The sequence below is a fragment of the Pteropus alecto genome, unplaced genomic scaffold (assembly GCF_000325575.1).
Source record: "Pteropus alecto unplaced genomic scaffold, ASM32557v1 scaffold125, whole genome shotgun sequence".
Taxonomy (NCBI): domain Eukaryota; kingdom Metazoa; phylum Chordata; class Mammalia; order Chiroptera; family Pteropodidae; genus Pteropus; species Pteropus alecto.
In genome coordinates, this window is record NW_006436888.1 from 8852021 (window position 1) to 8873560 (window position 21540).

General features: G+C 61.2%; 1 protein-coding gene across 4 annotated transcripts in view; it reads right to left on the minus strand.

Moving 5' to 3' along the window:
* KCNAB2 (potassium voltage-gated channel subfamily A regulatory beta subunit 2) overlaps nucleotides 1-21540 on the minus strand; it is a 78301-nt gene that overhangs the window by 37967 nt on the left and 18794 nt on the right. For 2 of the 4 annotated variants that reach the window (XR_001517115.2, XM_006914399.3), the window contains exons 2-3: nucleotides 10358-10486; nucleotides 9150-9191 (exon numbers count right to left, since the gene is read on the minus strand). Coding sequence is in view for 3 of the 4 variants with exons in the window: in XM_006914399.3 (XP_006914461.1) it covers nucleotides 9150-9191; nucleotides 10358-10434 (119 nt within the window). In the remaining variant the exon portion in view is untranslated. Of the gene's footprint in view, nucleotides 1-1844; nucleotides 2232-9149; nucleotides 9192-10357; nucleotides 10487-21540 lie in introns of those variants that run through there. The other 2 variants (XM_006914398.3, XM_025048587.1) reach the window with 2 other exon arrangements.

Here is a 21540-nt window from a genome sequence, read left to right on the forward strand (position 1 = left end):
ATGAGAGCTTTGTCCCTGTCTCCCTGCTCGTGTGAGCCTCTCGGGGTGTCTATAACAACGGGCTTCGAACAACAGTCTATAACAACGGGCTTCGAACAACAGGAGTGAGTTCTCTCCCAGAGGTCTGGGGTCAAGGAGTCGGCAGGGCTGGGACCCCTCTACGCGCTCTAGGGGACGGTCCTTCCTGCCTCTCTTGGCGTCGGGGGGCTGCAGGCATCCTCGGCTTGTGGTCACATGGTGGTCACAGTGCTCCAGTCTCTGCTTCCGCTGTCCCATGCCCTCTTCCACGTGTGTCTTCACACGGCTTTTTTATAAGGACACCAGTCATTGGACTGAAGGCCCACCCCATTCCACGGTGACCTCATCTTAATTAATTACATCTGTGAAGACTCTATGTCCGAATGAGATCACAGTCTGAGGTGCTAGGTAGACGTGAGGTTTTGGGGGACACAGTTCACCCCAGTCGTATCCACAGTGGAGGGAGCTGGGCTCTCCGCAGGCTCTAGCCCCCGCCTGCCTCATGCCTTCTGCCTGCTCCTCTCCTCAGACATGCCCCTAACCCTTGGCCTGGAAGGTTCTTCCCACATTTTCAAGTGGCCGCCTTCAGATGGTCGGGTCTCAGCTGTCCTGGCCTCCTTTACTGCTTAGGGTGGGGACTCGGTTAGTCCAGTTCAAACCGCATCTTGCTGGTTGCCTGCAGCCATGTCGACCTTCCACAAACATTGGCTGAATTAATGCAAAGTACCAATGACTAGCCAGAAAAAAGAAAAATGCAGTGTCTCCTCTCCCTCTTGAGAAATTTCCATCAGAATGAGGTGCTCGCTGGGGCCAACTAGCTGACCCTCTGTCCTCCTCATACAGCTGGACTTACAGAGCGTCGGGATTCTGCCAGCTCATGGATCCGGGCAGAACTGTTCTGTTTCTTTAAACCACAGGCACTTTAGTCAAACAATGAGCCAAAAGCATTGTCCTTAGCAGAAAATGTTAAAGCCGCAGGGCCGGTCTCCGCTCTACTCTCCAGAGACCAGCCAGGTAACCCCAGGGCTTCTGTTAGGTGGGAGCCAAATTCTGAGGGTGTCAGGCCAAATATAGGACACCCAGTTCAATCTGAACTTCACCTAGACAATGAATATATATATATTTTCCGTATAAGGATGCTCCAAATGTTGCAGGGGACATCCTTATCCCGTATTTTTATTTGGTAAATCCGGCAGCGGTCCAGAGACTGGGCAGAGAGGGTCCCCGCTGGCCTACTGGCTCTGGCGAGGGCCTGTCCCTGGGAGGCTCAAGGAAGGTATAGCAGCGAACATGCAGTTTATGAACGAGAATGCAGCTCTGGGGCCCCAGCCTTTCCGATGCCTTCAGAGCAGAAAGTGGGCCGGCCAGAGTGCTGTCCCAGATGCTGATTTCTAATGACGTCCTTCTGAGGTTCCGAATAGCTCAGCGTGCCTGTCATCCAGAGAACACGGACATTGAACTCACAGCCTTCGCTGCCAGAGCTACAGTAGCCAGTCCAGAGGCCACCTGTTGCAGACCATGTCCCACGAGGACAGCCCAATTTTAGGATGAGAACGGGGCACACCTTTGCCCCTGGGTTTCTAGATGGATTTGCCGATCGAGCGAGACGATAAACAAGGCCTCGTCACTAATTCCTGTGTCGTGAGCCCCTAATAGTTACTTCGTCGCAATGACAAAGTAACTCCTCGCTTACACGTTTCTACTACGAGATTGCAAGTTTTAGACACAGAGATTTACCGCGACGCGCCATGAGTATCCGGTCTCCTGGGCCCTCGCAGGACCTGCCCCGGCTGTGTGCGCCCCGCCCGGCCCCGCGCGGCCCTTACCGGTACTTCATGCCCGTGCGCCGCGCAGTGCAGCTGTCCAGGGACAGGCCGTGCATGCGGAGGAAGCTCTCCATGTTCCTGGCCTGGGCGGCCGCCCGTACCTCCCGCAGCCGCTGTAGCTCCAGCGTGTCGGTCTGGCGGACGGGGTGCAGGGCCCAGTCCGAGTGACACCTGCTGCTCACGCTCCTCAGGCTCTCGCTGTACGTCATGGACAACATGGCACCGCCTGGCCTGGGAGCTGTCACTGTCCGGGCGGGGAACGCCGGGTGGCGGCGGGTTAGCGAGTGTGCCGCTGTCCCCAGTGCTCAGGCTGGACACTGGCCCGGGGGCAGGGGGTGCAGGGACGTGGCGCCTGGGGATTCTGGCTAATCCCCCCTTCTCTGCCCCCCACAACATGGGTTAGGCACAGGCAAAGCTGCACTCCAGGTGGGACAGCTCAGGCCACTCCAAATAAAAACGGGCCACAAAGCATGCAGAGAGCCTGAGTTCCAAAGCCGAAGACATGACAGCATGCCGCCCTCTGGAGGTGTTCTCGGGTAAGGCCCGGGCAAGGGAGCAGCATGAGCGCACCTGTCACGGAAGCAAACTCCAGCACGGTTATGCCAGGCGGCGCCTCACACTCCCACGTGCAGGGGGCGCACCCCAGGAAGGCCCCGCTCGTCCGTTCACAAGCCTTGGAATGGGACTGCCACCCACACACACTCTCGGCTTGGAGACAGCACCATCGCACCGGCAGAGCTGTGGGCTCCATGCTCCGCGGTCACTAAGTATGTCACAGTCCACAAATTCTTGCAGCAGAAAGGCTGAGCGGGATGCACGTGAGGGGGCGTGACAGGCGGGATAAGCTCAGTAGGGAATGTTAAGAGCCACGTCCCAAATGCTGGCGACACTTCCTCAGAAATGAAAAACAACACAGATGTCCATCAATAGGGACATCAATGGAAATGAGTCGTACAAGGGGGACTTGTGCAGCCTCCAAGGGCGAGGAATTTCTACATGGGCTGAATGCAACGTGCCCTACGAGCCAGTGGGCGAAGGCCGGGGTGGGGGCATGTACAGAGTGTGGCCATTTGTGTTGATTCGCAAAGTGAGTGAATCGACACAGGGTGCTCTGCGCTTGTGTCCACGTCTGTAGCATCCTTGACTGGTCACAAGGACATGGTCACAGGGGTTGGGGTGGTCTGCAGTGTAGGGACATCCTCCCTGCACCTGACCACTGCCCTCTGCCCTGGCCCAGGTGCCAGCACAGTGGCCCCAGCACCATTACCGTGACCAAGAGTGAAGGCGAGACGGGCAGCCGCCATTTCAGCTGGGTCAGCTGCAGAGCGGGACCCTGGGCCTGGCCCTGGGAGTTGGAGGAACCAGCACTGTCCCCAGCTCTGGTGTCCTTAAGGGACGAGAAGTCTGATTTTCCCCGGGAAGGGCTGGGAGGCGAGGGGGCTCTGGGGGCGGGAGAGTGGCCGGCGCCGGGGTGGCGGGTCGTCTTAGGGAAGGCAGCAGCGGCAGCTCTGTCCCTCCCCGCCTCCAAGCACGTTCAGGCCAGAGCCAGGCAGCTGCTTTCAGAGGCCACTGTGTGGCCTGCTGCCAGCCCTGTGTGGGGGGCATAAGCAGGCTGGTCCTGTCTTCCCCGGGGCTTGCGTTCGGGGAGACCAGTGGGCTGGCTGCAGCTGCAGGGGCTCTGCCCGAAAGGCAGGGCCCAGCCAGGCCGAGATCGATAGCCATTAGCTTTCAAGATGTCACCCATGGAAAAGTGCCCTGGTTTAGATCGGCTCTGGAAGCCTGGTCAAGGCCCCGGGGCTGGGATGACAGTGTGGCTAAGTGCTCTGACTGTCACCCGCTCAGTGCGAGGCAGGCAGGTGCCTAGGTGGCTCTAAGTCTCAGTCTCCATGGCCGTGAAGTGGGTCAAGCAGAGGCCTCTTCATAGGCTGCCTCAGGCTGCATGGAACCAGCCTGGACAGCTGGGCAGGGGCCGGTGCTGCAGCAGGAGCCCTGTGTGGGCAGGTGGCCGCCAGCAACGAGGCGTGGGATATGACACCAGGTATGATAAATGGCATGAGGACAAAGATTCACCAAACACGGTGGAGGGTACGGGGGCCGGCAGGCAGGGCAGGCCTCGCGAGAGGGCAGCCGTGACACGGGCTCGAGGGACACGAGCCATGCAGGTGCCAGCGTCACTGGAAGGTGTTCGCAGGGTTGAAACGCGGGTGTTGATAGTGACCCTGTGTTGCAGAGGACACACTTTCCTAACCAGACGGGCACAGGGCGCAGGGCAAGGTGTGGCTGGGAAGCGTTCCCTTCCTGAGGTCCTGGAGGGAGGTGTGGCCCCACAGGAGGAAGGACACGGACAGCACAGAGGGACCCCGACAGCCGCCAGTGCGGCCAGCGGGAGAGGACGTGTCCTTCTCATGCTGGAGCTTACTCCTGCTTCCTCTGAAGGCGAATGGGGCAGGGTCGGGTCCTCGGACAAAGGGCCCCCAGGAGGACAGTGCTGGGAGGAGGGAGGGCAAGCTCAGCCTGTCCTTGGGGCTCCTGCCAGCCCCCTCACTCCTTCTCAGAGCTGGAAAGCACAGTGACCCCAAATCTCTCCCTCTTCAATAGCCATTACTAATTACGGGGCGCCCAAGGTTCTTCCCGCCTGGGGCCTGCCTCTTGCAGATCCGTTCCTGCGGAGGGCGGGGGGCGGGGGGGCGCTCGGGGGACTCACACGCCCATGAGCGCGTGACTCAGGAAGAGGAGACGAGCCGCCGACCTCATTAAGTGACTGGGAGCCTGACCTCCCTGGAGAGCCTTCACCTGGAATTTCTGAACTGGGGTCTGTCTACCGGAAGCCGCCAAAGCGCGAGGTGCGGGAATGAGCCCGGACACCTCTTTCCCACGGCGACGTTCGTCTGGACGTTGGGGAAAGCGGCCCGAGCTCCTGGAAGCGGGAAGGCGGAGGGAAGCGGCGTCAGGGCAGAAGCACAAGCGTTTTTGCTCCAGCGCGGCCGGCAAGCCAAGGCCCGGCCCAGCAGCCCGGCGCTCAGGCCTGCGTGCGTCCGGCCAGCCCCCAGATGTCCTGCTGTCACCCGGAAGCCTGAAAACGCTGCATCCTGGTGGTGAGCCCGGCGGGGAGCAAGCGGGTGCCCGGGCAGATGGCGGACAGACGGTCCCCGCCCGCGGGGCCCCGGAGCAAGCAGGCTCGGTGGTGGCCTGCCCGCCCCCCCTTCCTCGGCCACTTTTGGGGAGGTTTTTTTTTTTTTTTGCTTTGGAAAATATTGAGGGTCTAATTTCTGAGCAGCCAAGTGCACCCCCTGAACACCCCCCCTCCGTTATTCCGTTCCCGGGATGCTGGTCCCGGGCAGCACCCCCGAAGAAGGCGCTGCGCGATTCCGGGTGTCGACGGGGCCACTCACCTGGCCTCCGGAGTCCGCTCGCTAAGGACAGTCTAGTTTGTTAGCTTCACCAGCCGCTCTCAGGAGCTAGTGCAGCGGCTGTTTCATTAGGCAGTGTCACTGCAGAAGGCAGAGGCGGTTGGTGAATGAAGACCGTCCCCTGGGGTCGGGCTTGGAGTCAGCGAGCCCATTAGTCCTATTAGGGCATTTTCGTCTCGGTGAAAGAGGCTGAATTATTCACGAGCACCACTGCCCCGGAAAGCCCAGGCAAGTGCACATCCGCCATGTGGCTGGCCAGGCCGGCTCCAGCACTGGGGCTGGCTGGGGGCGCTGGCCGGGGTGCTGCAGGCCCCTCAGGTCCAGACCCTGCCTCCACTGACACCCCAAGTGCCAGGCACACGCCCCGGGAACCACGGGTGGAGAGGGGCGGGCGGGCTTTTCGTTATTTGGGGCGGGACTCCAGCTTGCAGCCCCTGCCCGCCACTTCCCCAGCTGTGTCTGCCGGGGGCGGGCAGGGGGAGCCCGGGTGGCACAGCACGTGACCACCACCCACGTGAAGGGGTTGGGGTCTCAGGAGACCTCTCCTTAGCACATGCAGATAGGTTTCCCCCCATCACCACTGGGCTGTGCCTCCAGTACCCACGAATGGCTCTGGAAGGTTCCAGAAGCCTGCTATTGGACACCACTCCGCTACACTCCCCATGCAGGGTACGGGGACTCCCCTCACAGCGCGTCCTGAACGGGTTTGGGAAGGTGCTTTGAGGATGAGCTGAGCTTTGGGGTCAGGCTATGCCGAGACCCCATTCTAGGGTCACGACTCCAGGGGCACTTCGGGTTACCCCATGATGTCAGAAAGTCCATCTAGAAAGGCGGCCAGTGTGAGTGGGTTTTGGATGGAGGCTGAGCCGTTTACCCCGCGATGAGCCTGCAACAGGTGGCTGCCGCCTGCCACCGGGCTGGGTGACGGGGAATCTCTGCCCCGGGCTGGGTAGAAAGTGCACGAATGTGAGGCCTGGTGAGGGCGCGGAGCGGGAGGTGACTGGCGGTGGGTGTTATCTGGAAAGGCCTCAGAGATGGAAATGGGACGGTTTTACTCAAAGGTCCAAGCCCAATATGTCACGTGCCCCCTTGGCTGGAGGTGGCCCTGGGCCTCGCTGTTGGGTCATCAGCCTGATATGATCTGAACGAGACCCAAGTCCTTCCCCTGGGCCACTGACGCCCTGTTTCTGTGCACTGTGCCCCTTCACTCCCCTTCCTGTGGTCGCTGCAGTTCGGCCCCTCCCCATCTCTCCGGGTCCCCCACATTGAGCCTGTCTGTCCTGCGTACTCGCTGCTCCTGGCTCCCTTCCTACAAAGGTGCTCAGGTCCCCGCCTTGCTTGGACACCGCCGATGGCTCCCCAGCGCCCACCGAATGCCGCCAAGCGCCTTCGCCTGGCATTCAGGCCCTCCCGCATCAGACCCCCGTCTACCTCCACAGTCTGGCCCTCGTCACGCTCCAGCCCATCTCCAGTGGACAGTCTGTCTCTGCAGACGCCACTTCCTGTTCTCCGTGTACCTCTCCGAGGTGTGGCTCGGGCTGCTGCATCTACTGGAATGTCCTTCCTCATTCTGTCCTGTCCAGGTCCAGCTCAGAGGCCCTGTGCTGCCTCCTGCGTGAAGCACCCCCTGGACTCTCCATTGGGACCCTGCCCTCCTCAGAAGCCCAGTGGCCCTCCGGAGTTTGCCCGGACGCCTTTGACCTCCCAGATGCCACTGGAGTTATCCGGGCTCTGGGGTACATTGTATAGAGCTGCTGCCCCTCTCCCCCTCTCCGCATCACGTGACTGGTCCTTCCCGCGGCGGGGGCGGGGTGGGCGCTGGGAGGAGAGCATCTTCCCTGCCCTCTGACACTGGGCTGGGTCACGAGACTTGCTTTGGCCGAAAGAATGAGAAGTGCAGACAAGTGCACCGGACCTAAGGGTAGGCCTTCGGAGACAGCGCATGTTTCTGCTTTGCCTCTGGCGCTTCTGCCACGAGACTGGGACAGCCCCGGGTAAGGGGGCAGAAGAGATGAGCACCTGAACTCAGCCTGCACCCACAGCCGGGCCCAGCCCAAACAAGCTGAGTCTAGTCAAATCACCGGCACCTAAGCAAGAAGCAGATGCTTCCTGCCGTCCCGCACTGAGTTTTGGGGTTGTCTGCCGTGCGGCATTCTGGGTAATAGCTGAGGCGTAGGGGGTCTTGGTTCCCACGGTCATCTGTGGGCTGCCTGAGGGCAGGGCGGCTGTGAACACCCTTTCATTACAGGAGGGGCTTCCACTCTGCTGATGTAAATAACCATCGGGGGCCATGTCAGTGCCCGGGTGACAAGGATGCCCCACTGGGAGTGGCACCCAGTACCTGGCAAAGATCCCACCTCCTTGGGGGTCATCATCAGAGGCTCCACCAGAAACACCGGGAGTCCATGAAGAAACCACACTGGAGATCCAAAGGCAGGATGGCCAGAGCCTGCGGCACCAGACAGGAGCCGGGAGGTGGGGAGGGATGTGGGAACACAGTTCTCCAGCGGAGCTTGCCCCCAGGGCAAGGAGGCCTGGTGGGGACAGGATGCTCATACGGACGGTCCCCAGAGGGGTGGACAAGACCTTGGACCTGCGGCGTTTGGAGGGCCAGCGAGGGGCGTGACACACTCACTTCAACACCGCCCTCTGCCCCTCCCGCGGCACTGGCGCTGGCGGGTCTGGGCCCCGGCTGCCCTGCCTGCTTCGTCTGCTCACTCCTTTCCTTCCAGGTGTGAGGTGGGCTCGGGGTGTCTGAGGATGCAGTTTGAGCGCATGTTCGATTTCACTGGTCAGATCCTGCTGGGACGCACGTCACCCATTGACATGTTGTGCTGTTGTATACATACGCGACAGACGTTCACCCAATAAATGCATCTGCAAGCCCACATTCCAACCTGTTGCAGGCAAAATCTTATCTAGCAAAAGTTTCAGTAGGATCAAACACCTGGTTACCCCTTTGGAGGTCTCTGTAAGGAGTGAGACTGCTTGGGAGCGGCGGCAAAGTTAGCCTGAGGACCGAGACCCACGGTCACGTCCAGAGGCGCCAGGGCGGTGGGAAGGACACAGCCATACGGAATCCAGCGCCGGCACTGTACCCACTGCCCAAGATTCCTGGTGAGTTGGCAGTAGCTGTCCCACGCCCCGTCACTGGGGGGTGTGTGCGACGCCAGGCCTGAATGCCAAGACGCACGACAGACACCAAGACCCTGCCCCCAAGAGCCACGACGAGCCCCACACACGCCCCAAGGCTGGTGGCACGGACTGGCGGGTTCTGTACCATGACATTTTGCTGACAGGGAAAAACGTCAACATTTCTAGAGTGACTTTCCAGGAAGCGTGTGTCCTCATGGGACACCTCCCACCATGCAGGTTAGGAAGAGACAGCTCAGAGGACCCTGCTGACTGCCACGCTCATCCCCGCGGTTCCCCGTCCCTCCGGGCACAGACGCTGGCCCAGATCAGAGTCCCAGAGTCCCCCACACACCCTCCAGGTCACGTAGGGGCCACACCCCCCAGAAGGTGCTGGCCTTTGATCACTCAGAGAGCTCTGCAGGCTGCAAATCAGCTCAAATCCAAGGAGCCTGCGGTGGGGGAGGGGCCGCCCCGCCTTTTACTCTGGGGACCTGAGACGCACACCGCGGGAGACGCCTGCCCTGCTGCCTGAGGACGTAAAGTGAAGCAGATTCTAGATCAGCACAACAAACCCGACTTCACATTTTCCATCGGCCGTCACAAACGCCCGTGGGTGGGCACCCAGGGAGAACTGGAGCCTGGACCTCGTTGGGGGACTTTACCTCCGAGGAACCATCAGCGCCCCGACCTGGGCGCCTGGCCCCCCCACCAGGTCCCCCGCCTTCAGCTCGCGGGTTTAGGGAAACGGAGGGCTCGTTACCTGTAAAACTGGAGCTGTCTTTTGGGGCTCCCATACCGAGTACTGCGGACAGCAATGGAAGAGAGAGAGGAGAGGGAGAAAAGAGAGATAGTCCACAAACGGATTAACCACAGGGAGGTGCCCGCCCGGAAGCATCCGCGACACCCCGCGGCCCCGCCCCACCCCGCTCGGCTCAGGGCTGGCGGGAGGATGCGCCGGGACCGAGCGCTCGGCGGCAGCGCCACCCAGTGGCGCAGGGAGGCAGAGGCCCGTTCCGTTGGCACTTGGGGGGCCGTCCATGCGTGCCTCGCCCCGCCGGAGTGGGGACTGCAGGCGGGACGGGACCCTGGGATGGGCCATTTGGTTTTAATGGAATATGCTTTAGGACAACAGTTGAAAACCCTCAAACCAAGACATGCCCGTCACCCCACTCGCGGGCAAGTCTGCCTGTGACCGTGGGGTTCTTTTTAGGACGCTGAAGGAGGGACACCCCTTTTCCCTGTGATTTCCATGGACACCCATTGTGGCTCAGGCCCTGACAATCATCTAGAAAGGTCCAACCGCTGGAGCGCTGACAGCCCCCCCACCCCGCTCCCACCCGAGCCCCAGTCTTTCCTGACAGTGGCGGGGACCGCTGTCTGGGTCTGTGCTCCCGGCATGGAGCCAGCGGTGCTCACCCCGTGCTTCCTGCTCACTCTCCCTGTGGTCCCGCCCGGGGTGGATCCAAACGGAAGGCCAGAGCCGGATTTGGAAGCGGCCCCCTGGGGAGGCGGTCTGGGGTACCAGTGAGCGCCTGGCCGACCCCGCCCTTCCCACGTTTGAAGATGGGTAGACACGGCTTCCCAGGGGCTTGCAAGGTCTTGAGCCCCACTCGGCATCAGGGAGGGGGCCACGGGGTCTCCAGGAGCCTCGATGTGTAAGATGAGAGAAGCGGAGGCCCGGAAGGACCCCCCACTGACTCTCGGGCCTCCGCTGCCCCCAGTGGGACATTTCAGGAGAGGCGGGGACAAGGCGGGAGTCTAGTCCTGGCTCCGTCCCACCCAGAAAATCTTGGGTTTTCCTTTTCCGCTTTGGCCTTAGAACCTTCCGGCCCTTCCCCTGGAGGAAACGCACGTCGCTGCCCTGCAGGCCTCACTCGGTCCTTTCCTCCCAGTCAGTGGGAGGACAGTGGCCTCGGGACCCCTCTTAGAGGAACCGCTGGCTCTGGGGACCTGGGGGGTGGGCGTCACCTGTAGATCATGCCGGGGGAGCCCGTCTGCCGCAGGGAGAGCCGAGCCGGGGAGCCCGTGGTCGATTCCGGATACATGGGGCTGGCCTCGCGTGTCCTCACCTGCTCTGCTCTTCACCGAGGGAAGGTTCTGGAGGAAAAGCAGAGGCAGAGGGGAGGTGGTCAAGACACTCCACTCAGGTGTGGCCGGGAGGCTCTGTGAGGTGACGGTCCCGTCCATGGAGCATTTGCACGTCCCTCATCAGACAGACGGACAGACGGACAGACAGACAGACCCTTGGGGGCTCGGACGGGGCTGACGATCGGGTCACGGGGGCCCTCCGCTCCCCCTGACTGCCTTTCTGAGGCGCGGGGAGCACTTGCCCAAACAATGCAGACACAGGGGTCCCGGAGGGAGTCTGTGGACTCAGAACTCTGGACTGTGCTCCCCATCCTGGGAGGTGGCGCCAGCATCACCCAGGGTCAGCCTTGCTGCCTCGCCTTCCCTGACGCCTACTCCAGCCGCGGCTCAGCTTTAAGGAAGCAGCTTGTCACAGGCCCTGAGACCCCCCAGATCCTGAGACTCATGCCCTCGTGTGGCCCCTTCCCCTTGGGTCTGCATGAGACCTCGTGACTTGCTTCCAACAACAGAATGTGGCACAGGGGATGGGACATCGCTTCTATGATAGGTGACACAGACCACGCCTTCTGTCTTGCTAGCTGACTCCCTTGCTGGCTCTAAGGAAGCAAGCTGCCATGCTGGAGAGCCCCACATGGTCAGGAACTGAGGGTGGCCTCTGGCCAACAGCCCAGAGAGAGGGAACCCCTTAAACCACACGGGGGCTTGGGGGGATCCCTCCCCAGTCGAGCCTTCCATACGAGCCAGCCCGACCAAATCTCTGCCCGCGGCCTTGCGAGGCCCTGAAGCAAAGGACCCGGGCAAGCGGTGCCCCAACTCCCGAGCCGCAGAAACCAGGGCGAGGAAAGCCGTCTCGAGCCTCGGAGTTCGTGGCGTTATTTTGGGCACGACAGAGCGGGCTGCGCTCCTGACACGCCCCCAGCCCGGTGTTGCAGCTGTCCCCAGCTCAGTAATGTGTGGCATCGATCACCTTCAGAAACAGCCGGAACCCCACGTTTCTCGCAGTGGTCCCCACCATCTCCTCCCTGGCCTGGGCCACCACCTTCTCTCTCGTAGGGCCCCACGACAGCTCTCTGATGGGTCTCCCGGCTTCCGCCTTTCCCCCTTATGGTCTACTTTACAGGAGCCAGATAGAATCTTCTGGAACATAAATCAGATGATGCCATTTCTTTGCTCAAAACCTTTCAATGGTTTCCCATTCTACCCAGAGTGAAAGCCCAAATCTCAACAGCCACCTTGTGCCCCACCTTGACCTGCCGGACTTCACCCACCGCCTCCCCCTCGCTCGCCCCACCCCTGTGCTCCTGGGGTCCCATGGGCCTGCAGACACTCCAACCTCGGGGCATTTGCACCTGCTTTTTTTTCCCCCCTGAGCTCTTGGACCCCCGAGATCCACCTGAGGGCTCCCTGCCCCCCGATCTTTGCCTGTTTATACCAAGGTCACCTCACAGGGCCCTTCCTGGACACCCTACCTTAAACTGCAAACCCCGTCTCCCCTACATTCCCCTTGTCCTTCTCTGCACAACTTCTCCCTAACACTCGTCACCATCTAATGCACCCCGTGCTTCACCTCCTGTCTCGTTTATGATCTGTTTCCCTCCCACGCAGTTGCCAGCTCTTCGTCTGCTGTGTTCACAGCTGTGCTGGCGCACAGTAGATGCTCGGGTATTCACTGAATGAATGAATGAATGAATGAATGAATGACTGCAACTCGGCCTGCCGCAGGCTCCCCCGGAGAAAGCACAGGGCAGTGGCTGGGTGGTAGGTAGAACGCCCGGGGTAACGAAGGGCTGGGGGATGCCGCCCGCACCAGGCACTGGGACAAGGGCAGTCTTTTCTGGGGGGCAATGCCCTCTCCGTCCAGGGGGTGGTGCCCAGGGCCGCTATGGGTGCAAGGACAACGTTACCCAGCAAGGCGTCCCTGAAGAGGCCACCTGTTCCACTCCTCCGCCCTACCTAGCCTGGACTCCCAGGCTCCCTCGGAGTCAGCGGCCAGTTCCCTGCCCGGAGCACACCTCCCGGCCGCCACCATCCAATCAGGAGTGAGTACATCCACCCAGCAGCCAACCCCAAGGAGCTTGCATGCGGGATGCTGCCTGGGAGGGTGCTGCCAGTCCTGGGGTCGGGGGAGGCAGGCAGAGCTGGGCCCCCTTCCGCAGAGAGAGGCTTCGGAAACCACCTAACAGCACACCAGGCCCAGGAGGGACAGTCTGGGTCCCTCTGCGTCTTGCGCTTGTGCCTGGTCTGCGCGTGACCTTGAGCAAACACCCAGATGGATCCTGGGAGAAGCTGAAGCGGGGAATCCTCACAAAGCCTGCCTGCGCTCTCACGGGAGCCGAGACCGACACGCAAGTGCTGGGCCCCAGAGGAAAGCTGCCGAGTAAGTCCCAGCTCTGGCCCCTCACAGGGCCAGCTGGTGGCGATGGCAGGGACCCAAAGTCAGGAGGCTCTACCTGTGGGCGCTGTGTCCTCCCCAGCTACGATTCTGAACACCTTTCACACATCAGGCAAGTCGCGAGAAACCAGAGCGGCAACACCCCCATACTTTTCATCCTGTCCACCGACCGTACATTCGGCCTCATTCGCACGCATTTCCTCCCCTCTGCTCGTCCCTGCCCTCCTCCTTCTGTCCCTCTCTCTCTCCCCACGCACTCACGCTGCTTCTGAACCCCTGGGAGCTGCGGTCTCACGGCTTCGCCCCTGCGCACCGCCGCGTGCCTCCCTGACAATAAGCGCTCGTCTCTCCTGACCTCAGGGCCGTAGTCACGCCTGATATGCAGCCTATATTCAGGGTCCCCCAATTGTTCCCAAAACATATTTTATAGCTCTAAAGTAAAATCCGGAGCCGTGAGTGATCCCCCTCTCTCTCCGTCTCTCCCTGTACTGGAGACACTCGAACAGCACGAGAAGGATTCAGGGCACCCAGGAGGGAGAGGAAGATGAACACACAACTTAAACCAAGAAAGCACGAAGAAAAGGCAGACCTAAGACTGAATCCGGACGGTGACACAAGATGACAGAAGACACTTTCTGATCGTGCCTGGCTGGGGACAGCTCTGGTCACCCAGACGTTCTGGGTGACTGAGCTGGCAGCTGATGTGCATAGGAGGGTATGAGGGTGTAGGAGACTGAAGTGTTGGTCCCCAGCCCTCGCTTCTCCCAGGATCCATGTCCTTTGCTGTGACTGTGCCACCTCCTCGAACGCACACACACACACCCATGCACGCACACACTCTGGCCAATGGAGAGCGACGGGAATGATGATGTCCTAGCTCCGGCCTCGGCCGGGGGACACTAACGCCCGAGGGCGTGATGAACGCAGGCCCGCGTGGACGCCAGGACTGCCAGGTGAGTGGAGGAGCGTGGCCTGGGGCTTTCATGGTCAGGACCCGCCTTTCACGCTGAATTGTAAGTCCAGGGAGTGGCGGCAGCTACTTCTGGTTTCCGGAAAGAAGGCTGTGTTTGTCTCTCCACAGCAGATGCTGGACGACAGAACCCGGGCGGCGGGCAGCTCCATTCCGCGAGCTTTCTCCATCCGAAGCCGGCGCTCTGAGCGCTGGGGAGGTAATTGTTTCTAAATCGAGGTCTTGCCAGACCCTGCCACACGCTTCTATCGTCTTCTGGGGCTGGGTTGATGACGCGAGTCCACCCTCTCTAGGTGACCTAAGGAGGTCCTTCCAGTGCCGGGGAGGGCGGTGAGGCCCAGCCAGCATCCAGATCTGGCCCTGGGTTCGAATTCTAACTCTGACCTTATTGGCATATGACCTTGGGCAAATCTCTCAATCTTTCTCAAGTGTCGGTTTCTGCATCTGTGAAATGACGGCAGGATCCAATGTGCTGACGGGTGGGGGTGCGGGGGGTGCCATGGGCTGGGATGTGCCTGAGCCTAGCCCCACGGGCGGAGGTGCCAGTCCAAAGCCCGGAAGTGCTTCTTGGAAAGCCACTCGTCACAGCTCCTCCCTGAACCTTTGCACCATGTGTGAAAGGCAGATGAAGCTGCTCCTGCACAGGTGAGTCCCTGAGCTGGCCGACTCCCCGGCAGTGGTCTTACCTTCCAGAAGATCACTTCTTGGGGTTCGCAGACTTGCCATGTCTACTTTTCTCTTGCTGCCTCTCTCTCCTTTGTTCTCAGAAGGCTGCTTGTCTTTCCCACTTTCCCAGAAAAAGACTAACATCTTGTAGGAATGACTATCGTACGTAGGTCTGACTCTGTGTCATGGGGGTATCTGTGCTTCTTGGAACCTCTGTGGCTGCATCCGAAGTCAGGGTCATCCTGGAAGCTCAAAGGTCCCTGAAAGCTTGTCACTCAATAGCTAAGGTCTTAAAAACAATAACATGGTATGCATTATCTGTTGACACGTGTCAAGGTTGGCAGCTTAAAACAATAAGTCTTTCTCACATGGTTTTGGAGCTGGGATCGGGGACTGACTGGCGGCTGGTTCTGGCTCGGGTGTACCCTAAGACTGCAGCCAGGATGTCGGCTGGGGCTGCAGTCTCATCTGGAGGCTGGACTAGGGCTCGGAGCCTCTCTCCTCAAGTCTTACGTGCACGGCTGCAGGCTGGGGCCTCCGTTCCTGGCCACCTGCCCTCTCGTGCCAAGGCAACTGGCTTCCCCCAGGGTGGCCAACCGAGACAGAGAAGCTGCAACGTCTTTTACAACTGAATATCGGAAGTTTTGTTCCATTGGTCGCAAAGATCAACCCTAATACGTGAGGGAGGGTGTGAGGACCAGGAGGTGGGGCTACCTGGCTGAGAGGCCACTACTGTGACACCAGCGATGGATCGGTCCCCACAGTCACTCCCTCCCCATGTGCCCTGAGACCACGGGGAATTGGCTCTGCTGGGGCGGGGGCTTCATCTTTTTGGTTTGCAGATGGACTGAGGGCCCAGGGCAGCCAGCCACGTGGTACAGCTCAGCAGACGCTGACAGCTGAGGCTCGTGCAGCCAGGCGTGACCAACATCGGTGATCTTCCTGGAAGCCTCGGGGCTCAGGGCTGGACTCCAGGCCCCCTTCTCGAACTGGCTTTACTTTGCATGTTGCTTCTCGATGGCTGGAAATCCCTCCTGCCGCAGCCCGAAATTACTGCTGTGACTGTCACCCGGCCTGGAACCATGGCCTTCTGCGAGGCCTCAGCTGGCGGCAGCCACAGTGGGGACTGCGCGCCTCAGAGTCAGGAAGAGGTGCAACCGCTGGAAACCACACGATCCGGAAGGTGCTTGCGTAACACGCCCTTCCTCTTGCCCCCAGAGAGACGGGAGCCCACCCCTCTGCTGGGGGTAGGGTGGCGGCAAAGGCTGAGCGCCCGTGACGGGGGCGGCTGCCGAATCTGGGTGCGCATGGAGTATCGGTTCTGCCTGGGGGGTCATCTGGGGCAGGAAGCGGGGGACGCCCCATTGCTGGAATGTCAACAGCTAGTTTCCCAGCTGCACCGTTGGGTCTTGCTCAGATTCAGATGGAAGGGGGGTGACGAGGGCGCCAATGTTTCTGGGGTGGGGTCACAGCTGGCACCGCTGCCCTTTGCCACAGAGAGGTCTGTCTCTCCTCCAAGCTCCCGAGGCCTGAGCCAGGGGAGCCTAGCAGCACGGTGACACGCTGACCTGACACCAAGCAGCGTGGACCTCATGTGGTCAGACAACACCCAAAGACCATGGGCCACTAAGAATTTCTTTAAAAGGTCACAGACTGAAAATTTCAATCTTTTCAAAGCAACATTCGAATGCCTGTCGGCTGACTACAAATACGTTAACCTGACACAGAGCCCAGGTCTGGACTGCGCAGGGAGCCCCGGTCACAGATATTAATGCCATAACTGAAAAAAAGGTCACAGCCAAGGAATTCCAACTTTCCCAAAGCAACGTTGCAACCCCCCTCTGCAGCCCACCAGACCCCAACCCGTCTCATGGGCCCGTAGGCTGGGTGTCTTCCCACAGAGGGCAGAGGCAGAAGCCTCGTTGTGGCTCCCGGCTAGGTCCGGGTTGTGCACAGCCATGGCCAGGGGTCTGTGGGGTCAGCAGCCCAAGGCTCCAACTGCTGGGAACAGCCGCCCTCCCCCCCTGAGAGGGAACAGAGGCTCAGGCCACGGGGTGGGGGCCTTATCTCTTGGACGTGGCCCCCCAGCTCCACTCCGGCCCCGGTGACCACTGTGGATGGGCGCCGTGCAGGGCCCTCCCCTGTCACTGGGTAGAAGGGACCTCAGCGCTTCACAGACCGCATGAGCCACAGCAGCCCACATGTGCCCTGGCCTCCCCAGAAACATTCCCGGCACCCAGGCCACTGGCCCTTCAGTCATTCACTCAGCAAATGTGTCATCGTTGCTCCTGGCCTCCGCCTCCGGGAGCTGCCCCGGTCTGGTCTGCCACCGCAAGCACGCCCTGCACCGACATCCGACATCCTGCAGGGCCCAGCAGTGAACGCAGGTCGGGGAGGGGAGCGCTCACGAGAGGCACCTGGCTTTTCTGGGCGGGGAGGAAGTCCTCCAGGCACCAGGGAGCTCCCTGCACCCCCACCCCACCCCAGGGCGCCCCTGGGCCTCAGGGGTCCTCCGGTTGCCCCGCCCCTGCAGGGGGAGGAACAGGGACTTCTCCGTTCTGTTTTTAAGGCAGGGACCCACACTCCTTCCCCTACTACTTTCCACTTGGAGATGGCTAATGCCAGGCCAGGGGTCCCGGGAGACAGCAGATGGCAGGAATCTTTCCAGGAGCTCGAAGGGGCTGCTGAGCAGCTGGCACCCCCTCCCCCAGTCCCCCGCAGAGGGGACAGAGGCGGCCCCGCAGAGCTCTTTTTGATCTCCGGGCACCTCGTTGCCCCAGGGATGAAAGCAGAAGCCGGCAGCTCCAGTGGAGAACTATGTTGCCGTCAGACACCTCTGCTGGCTGCTACGCTCCACCTGCCTGCCCAGTGGTCATGGGGCCTGGGGCGCCCGCCGTGCCCCCTCGCAGGAAGGATGCCTGCAGCTGCCCTGCTGACAGGCGGCCTTGCGGGCTTTGCCCGGGTCCGGCAGGGAAGCTGCCAGCCCAGCTGAGCCAGTCTCCGGGCTGCTGGCCCGGTAACCCTGAATGTCAGGGGAGCTGGGGTGCTGTCCCCTCAAGCACAAAACCCATCTTGGGAAACAGGGTCCCTGAAACACCCCTGGCACCTGCTCCTGGGTCAGAACGGCCAGAGACAAGCCCATTCTGGTAGAAGGCGAACGTCTGAGGGACGACAGAGCCAACAGGAAGTCGGTGGCAGAGAGCGCCAGAGGGGGGACGCCTGGCAAGCCCAGGCCCCGAGGAGCCGGGGTGTGGCCGCCAGTCCCAGGCTTGTGGGAGGAGGCCCAGATACCCGGCCCTTGTGGGGCAGGATGTAGACCCCCCAAGGCAGGCTGGGGGCCCCTTCCTCAGGGAGGGAGGGGGACAGATAACACAGCTACCGGCTAGTCCTGGTGATGCTTGAGTTCCCGGTTACTGTCTGGCTCCGTGCCAGGGCTGTCCCCACAGCCCTAAGTGGTACTGCTGCCCCCACACTCTACTGGAGATGATACTGAGGGTCAGAGGTCAGGCTAGGATTCTAATGCAGCGCTGGCTGACCCCAAAGCCGTGCTCTGAGCTGGGTGCTGCCGATGCCCCCCGAGTGGACGGTGAGCCCAGGCAGGGCGCTGCCTCACCCGAGTCCCATCCCCAGGCCCAGCACTGCGCTGGGACGCAGCAGGTGCCAGTGGACGCCGTGGGGGTGGGGCCCCAGGAGGACAGGTGAGGGGGACGCCCTTGCTGGGGGGGTTTGCTTCTTCCTCTGCAGCCTCTCCCTGCTCTGCCCGGCCTTTGCGAGGCACCTGGGGGAGACTCGGCGGGAACACTCCGCGCCCCACACCTGTGACAGGGCTCTTGGGGAGTCAGTCACCTCAACTCTTATGCATCACCAGTCGGATGGTCGGGGGGAGAGTGCCGTTGTGGGTCCCCGACGGGGTGATGGGGGAGAAGGGGGAAAGAGGGGAGAAGCAAACAGTTTGGGGTGCTTGGTAAAAATGCATGACTGAAGAAAGCAGAGGTGTCGAGAGGTACACAGGAGGGAGAAGGGAGAGAAAGGGAGACCAGGAGGGACGGGGGGGTCCCCCACGGCTGAGCCCCAGCCCTCCCCTCCGTTAACCCTCGCGGGCAAGAGCACTTTTACAGATGAGGAGATCAAGGCCCGACAAGTCCTCGGGGCTCCCCACGGCCATGCGGCCCCTTGCGGCAGAGCTGGGCCGGAGCCGGTGGGTCTGGCTCCAGACGAGGCTTTTCCTCCACCCTACGCTAGCCCCCTCCCCGCTGCCCTGGAGGTCCCCTCGGCTTGACTCAGGACAGGCACCGCCCTCTGCACGCCAGTAAGAGAGAGACAGTTTCCGTGACCCCGTGTGTCCTGGAATGCAGACCGAATTCCCGCCGTCACACATTTCCGAGCTGCCGGTAACAAACGGGCGTTTCAGACCAAGGCCAGCTGCCTGCAGCATCGGCCACAGTGGACCGGCCCACAAGCCGCAGCTTCGTCCCGGCCCCTACATGCTAACCGTATGCCTCCAGGTATCCGCCAATCGTTTTAAAAGTTACCTTGGACCAGGAGAGCAGGCGCGATGCCGGGGGGCCACGTTGGAAATAAACACCTCACGGGGCGACAGGCGGCAGCCCTACTTCCTCGCTGCGCCCGGGCCCCAGGTCTCAGCGGGGTGGACAGACGCGGCAGAGCTGCCCACTGGCCCAGCTGCCACCGCGAGCCCTCTCCTGCACGACCTTCCGGCCGGCGTGGCCTGGGACTGCCCGTCAGCGGAGTCCCGGCGGGTGGGGCGCCCAGGAAAGTTTTGATACCCCGATGGAGATGGACAGACTTCCGGTACGGTCTCCCTCACGGAGGAGGCTGCTGACCCCGTTCTGCCTACATGTCAGCAGCGAGAGTGATGCTGGGGGGTCTCAGGCTGGATGGGGGGCAGGAGGAGGTAACACGAAGGCCCAGGGGGGTGACCCAGTGCAGCAAGTAGTCTTGTAATGTCCCCCCAACTCAGCCACAGACAAGACGGTGTGCCAGGCCGGTTTTGGAACCATTAAAGATGCTCTCCTGCTAAGCGCAGACCTCACAGTGGTTCTGGATGTTTCTACGACTTAAGCAGCAAGTCCTGAATGAATCTGCCTTGATGGAACTCACGTTCCTTTGGGCCAGGACGCGGGAGGGGCACGTCCCTCACGTGCAGCGAGAGAACTGGGCTCACGTGTCCTAGACTCCCCGGCCTGAGGAGCAGAACAGGGCCAGGGCCCCAACTCCAGCCCCTTCCGCAAAGTCCCCACGCTGGGGGGTCTACACATCCCCACCCAGGGGGAACGCTGGGCAGGTCATTCCCCCGGGGACAACTGAAGTCACAGAAAGGCCCTTCTCGCGTTGGTGTGAAATCGGCTCCCTGTGGCTCCCACCAGAGGCGCTGTTGCTGCCTGGGGACAAAGAGCCAGGTGGCCGGGCTGCTTCGCATCTGAGGGCACCAGGCTCTCCCCGCCAGAGTTATCGACGCTGCTTCTTCGGAAGCTTCCCGCAAGGTCTCCGACTTAACGAGCAAGTATGCTGTGGGCCGATGTGATGCAACACGCTTCACGTGGCTGTCACACGGAGCCCTATGCAACCTTGAAGGCGGCCGGTGGCTGTGCCCATGTGCCGCCAAGAACGCCCAGGCCGAGGTCCGGCGGCTGGTGCGTGGCGGGGCAGGAACGGAAGCGTGAGGCGCCGACTCAGCACTGGCACGTGGACGGCCACCCTCGGCGTGGCCCCTCTCTGCAGCAAGACCCAGGTCGCCTCCTCCCAGGTGCTTCGGTTAAAACTCGAGAGGCCCCGACCCAGAGCAGCTTCGACCCAGAGCAGCATCCCTGGGAGCGGCTGGCGGCCTCCTCCCCGCTCCAGGACGAGGCTGAGCAAACTCTGAGGGCCTCGGATCCCATCCAGCTGTGGCGTTTGCATGGCTCCCAGCTAAGCACAGTTTTCACGTTAAGTGTTTGGGAGAAAAACAAATGAATGATCTCCCACAGCACTGAGAACGATGTAGCATTTAAACGTGAAAACGATGTAGCATTTAAACGTGAAAACGATGAAGCATTTAAACGTCGTGTCTCTGTGTAGTTTCGCTGTCACGGAGGCACGCTCGCCTGTCCCATCAGCTGGGGCTGCCGTAACCAAACGCCGCAGGCCGAGGGTTTCGACAGCAGGCAGGCCTTCTCACGGTTCTGGGGGATGGACGTCCACGACCAGGGTGCCGGCAGAGTGGGTGTCCGGCGAGCGCCCGGCCCCTGGCTGGCGGACGGCCGCCGTCTCACTAGGTTCTCGCGTGGTGGGCAGTGAGCTCTGGTTCCTCGGTTTCTTCCTCTCACAAGGGTGCCAGTCCTCATGGGACCCACCCTCGTGACTTCCTCTAACCCTGGTCACCACCCGAAGGCCACGCCTCCTAATGCCACCCTCTGGGAATGAGGGTTTTGACACAGGAATTTGGGGGGACACAAACGCTCGGTACATGACACGTACTGCCTTTGGGTGACACGGCACAGCCGAGGACCTGTGACAGAGACTGACGTTTACGCTCCGGTCCTCTGCGGAAGAGGCTTGCTGAGCCCTGCTCTAGGACAACTCTGTCTCTGTCACCACGTCTCGTAGAAGGCCACCTCATTCCTAGAGCAACAGGGCCTCAGACGCCGAACTGCCCGCGACTGCTTCGCGCACACCCTGCAGAGCCACACGCCTCCCTGCCCCCGCCCACGCTTGTCCTCTGGGATCACGCCTAGGACGTTACCTGTCCCCGTGTGGTGCTTCAGCGTGTCACCCCACGAAGCACTCAGCACCGCACTCCAAGACGCTCCTGGTTTCTGGGATTTTGGGGGGATTTTAGAGGGTTTATTGACTTTTGAGCCAACCCTCAGATTCTGAGCTCCAGTCTCATGACAGCACAGCTTGCCCCCAGGGACTGGACTCGCTAATCCACCTTAATAACCGACACCAGGAGGCAGAGCCGGCTCGGGGGCCGCGTGATCAAAGCATTTGCCCATCTCTGTTCGAAACCTCAGTATGGGGGGGCCGAGGGGGACA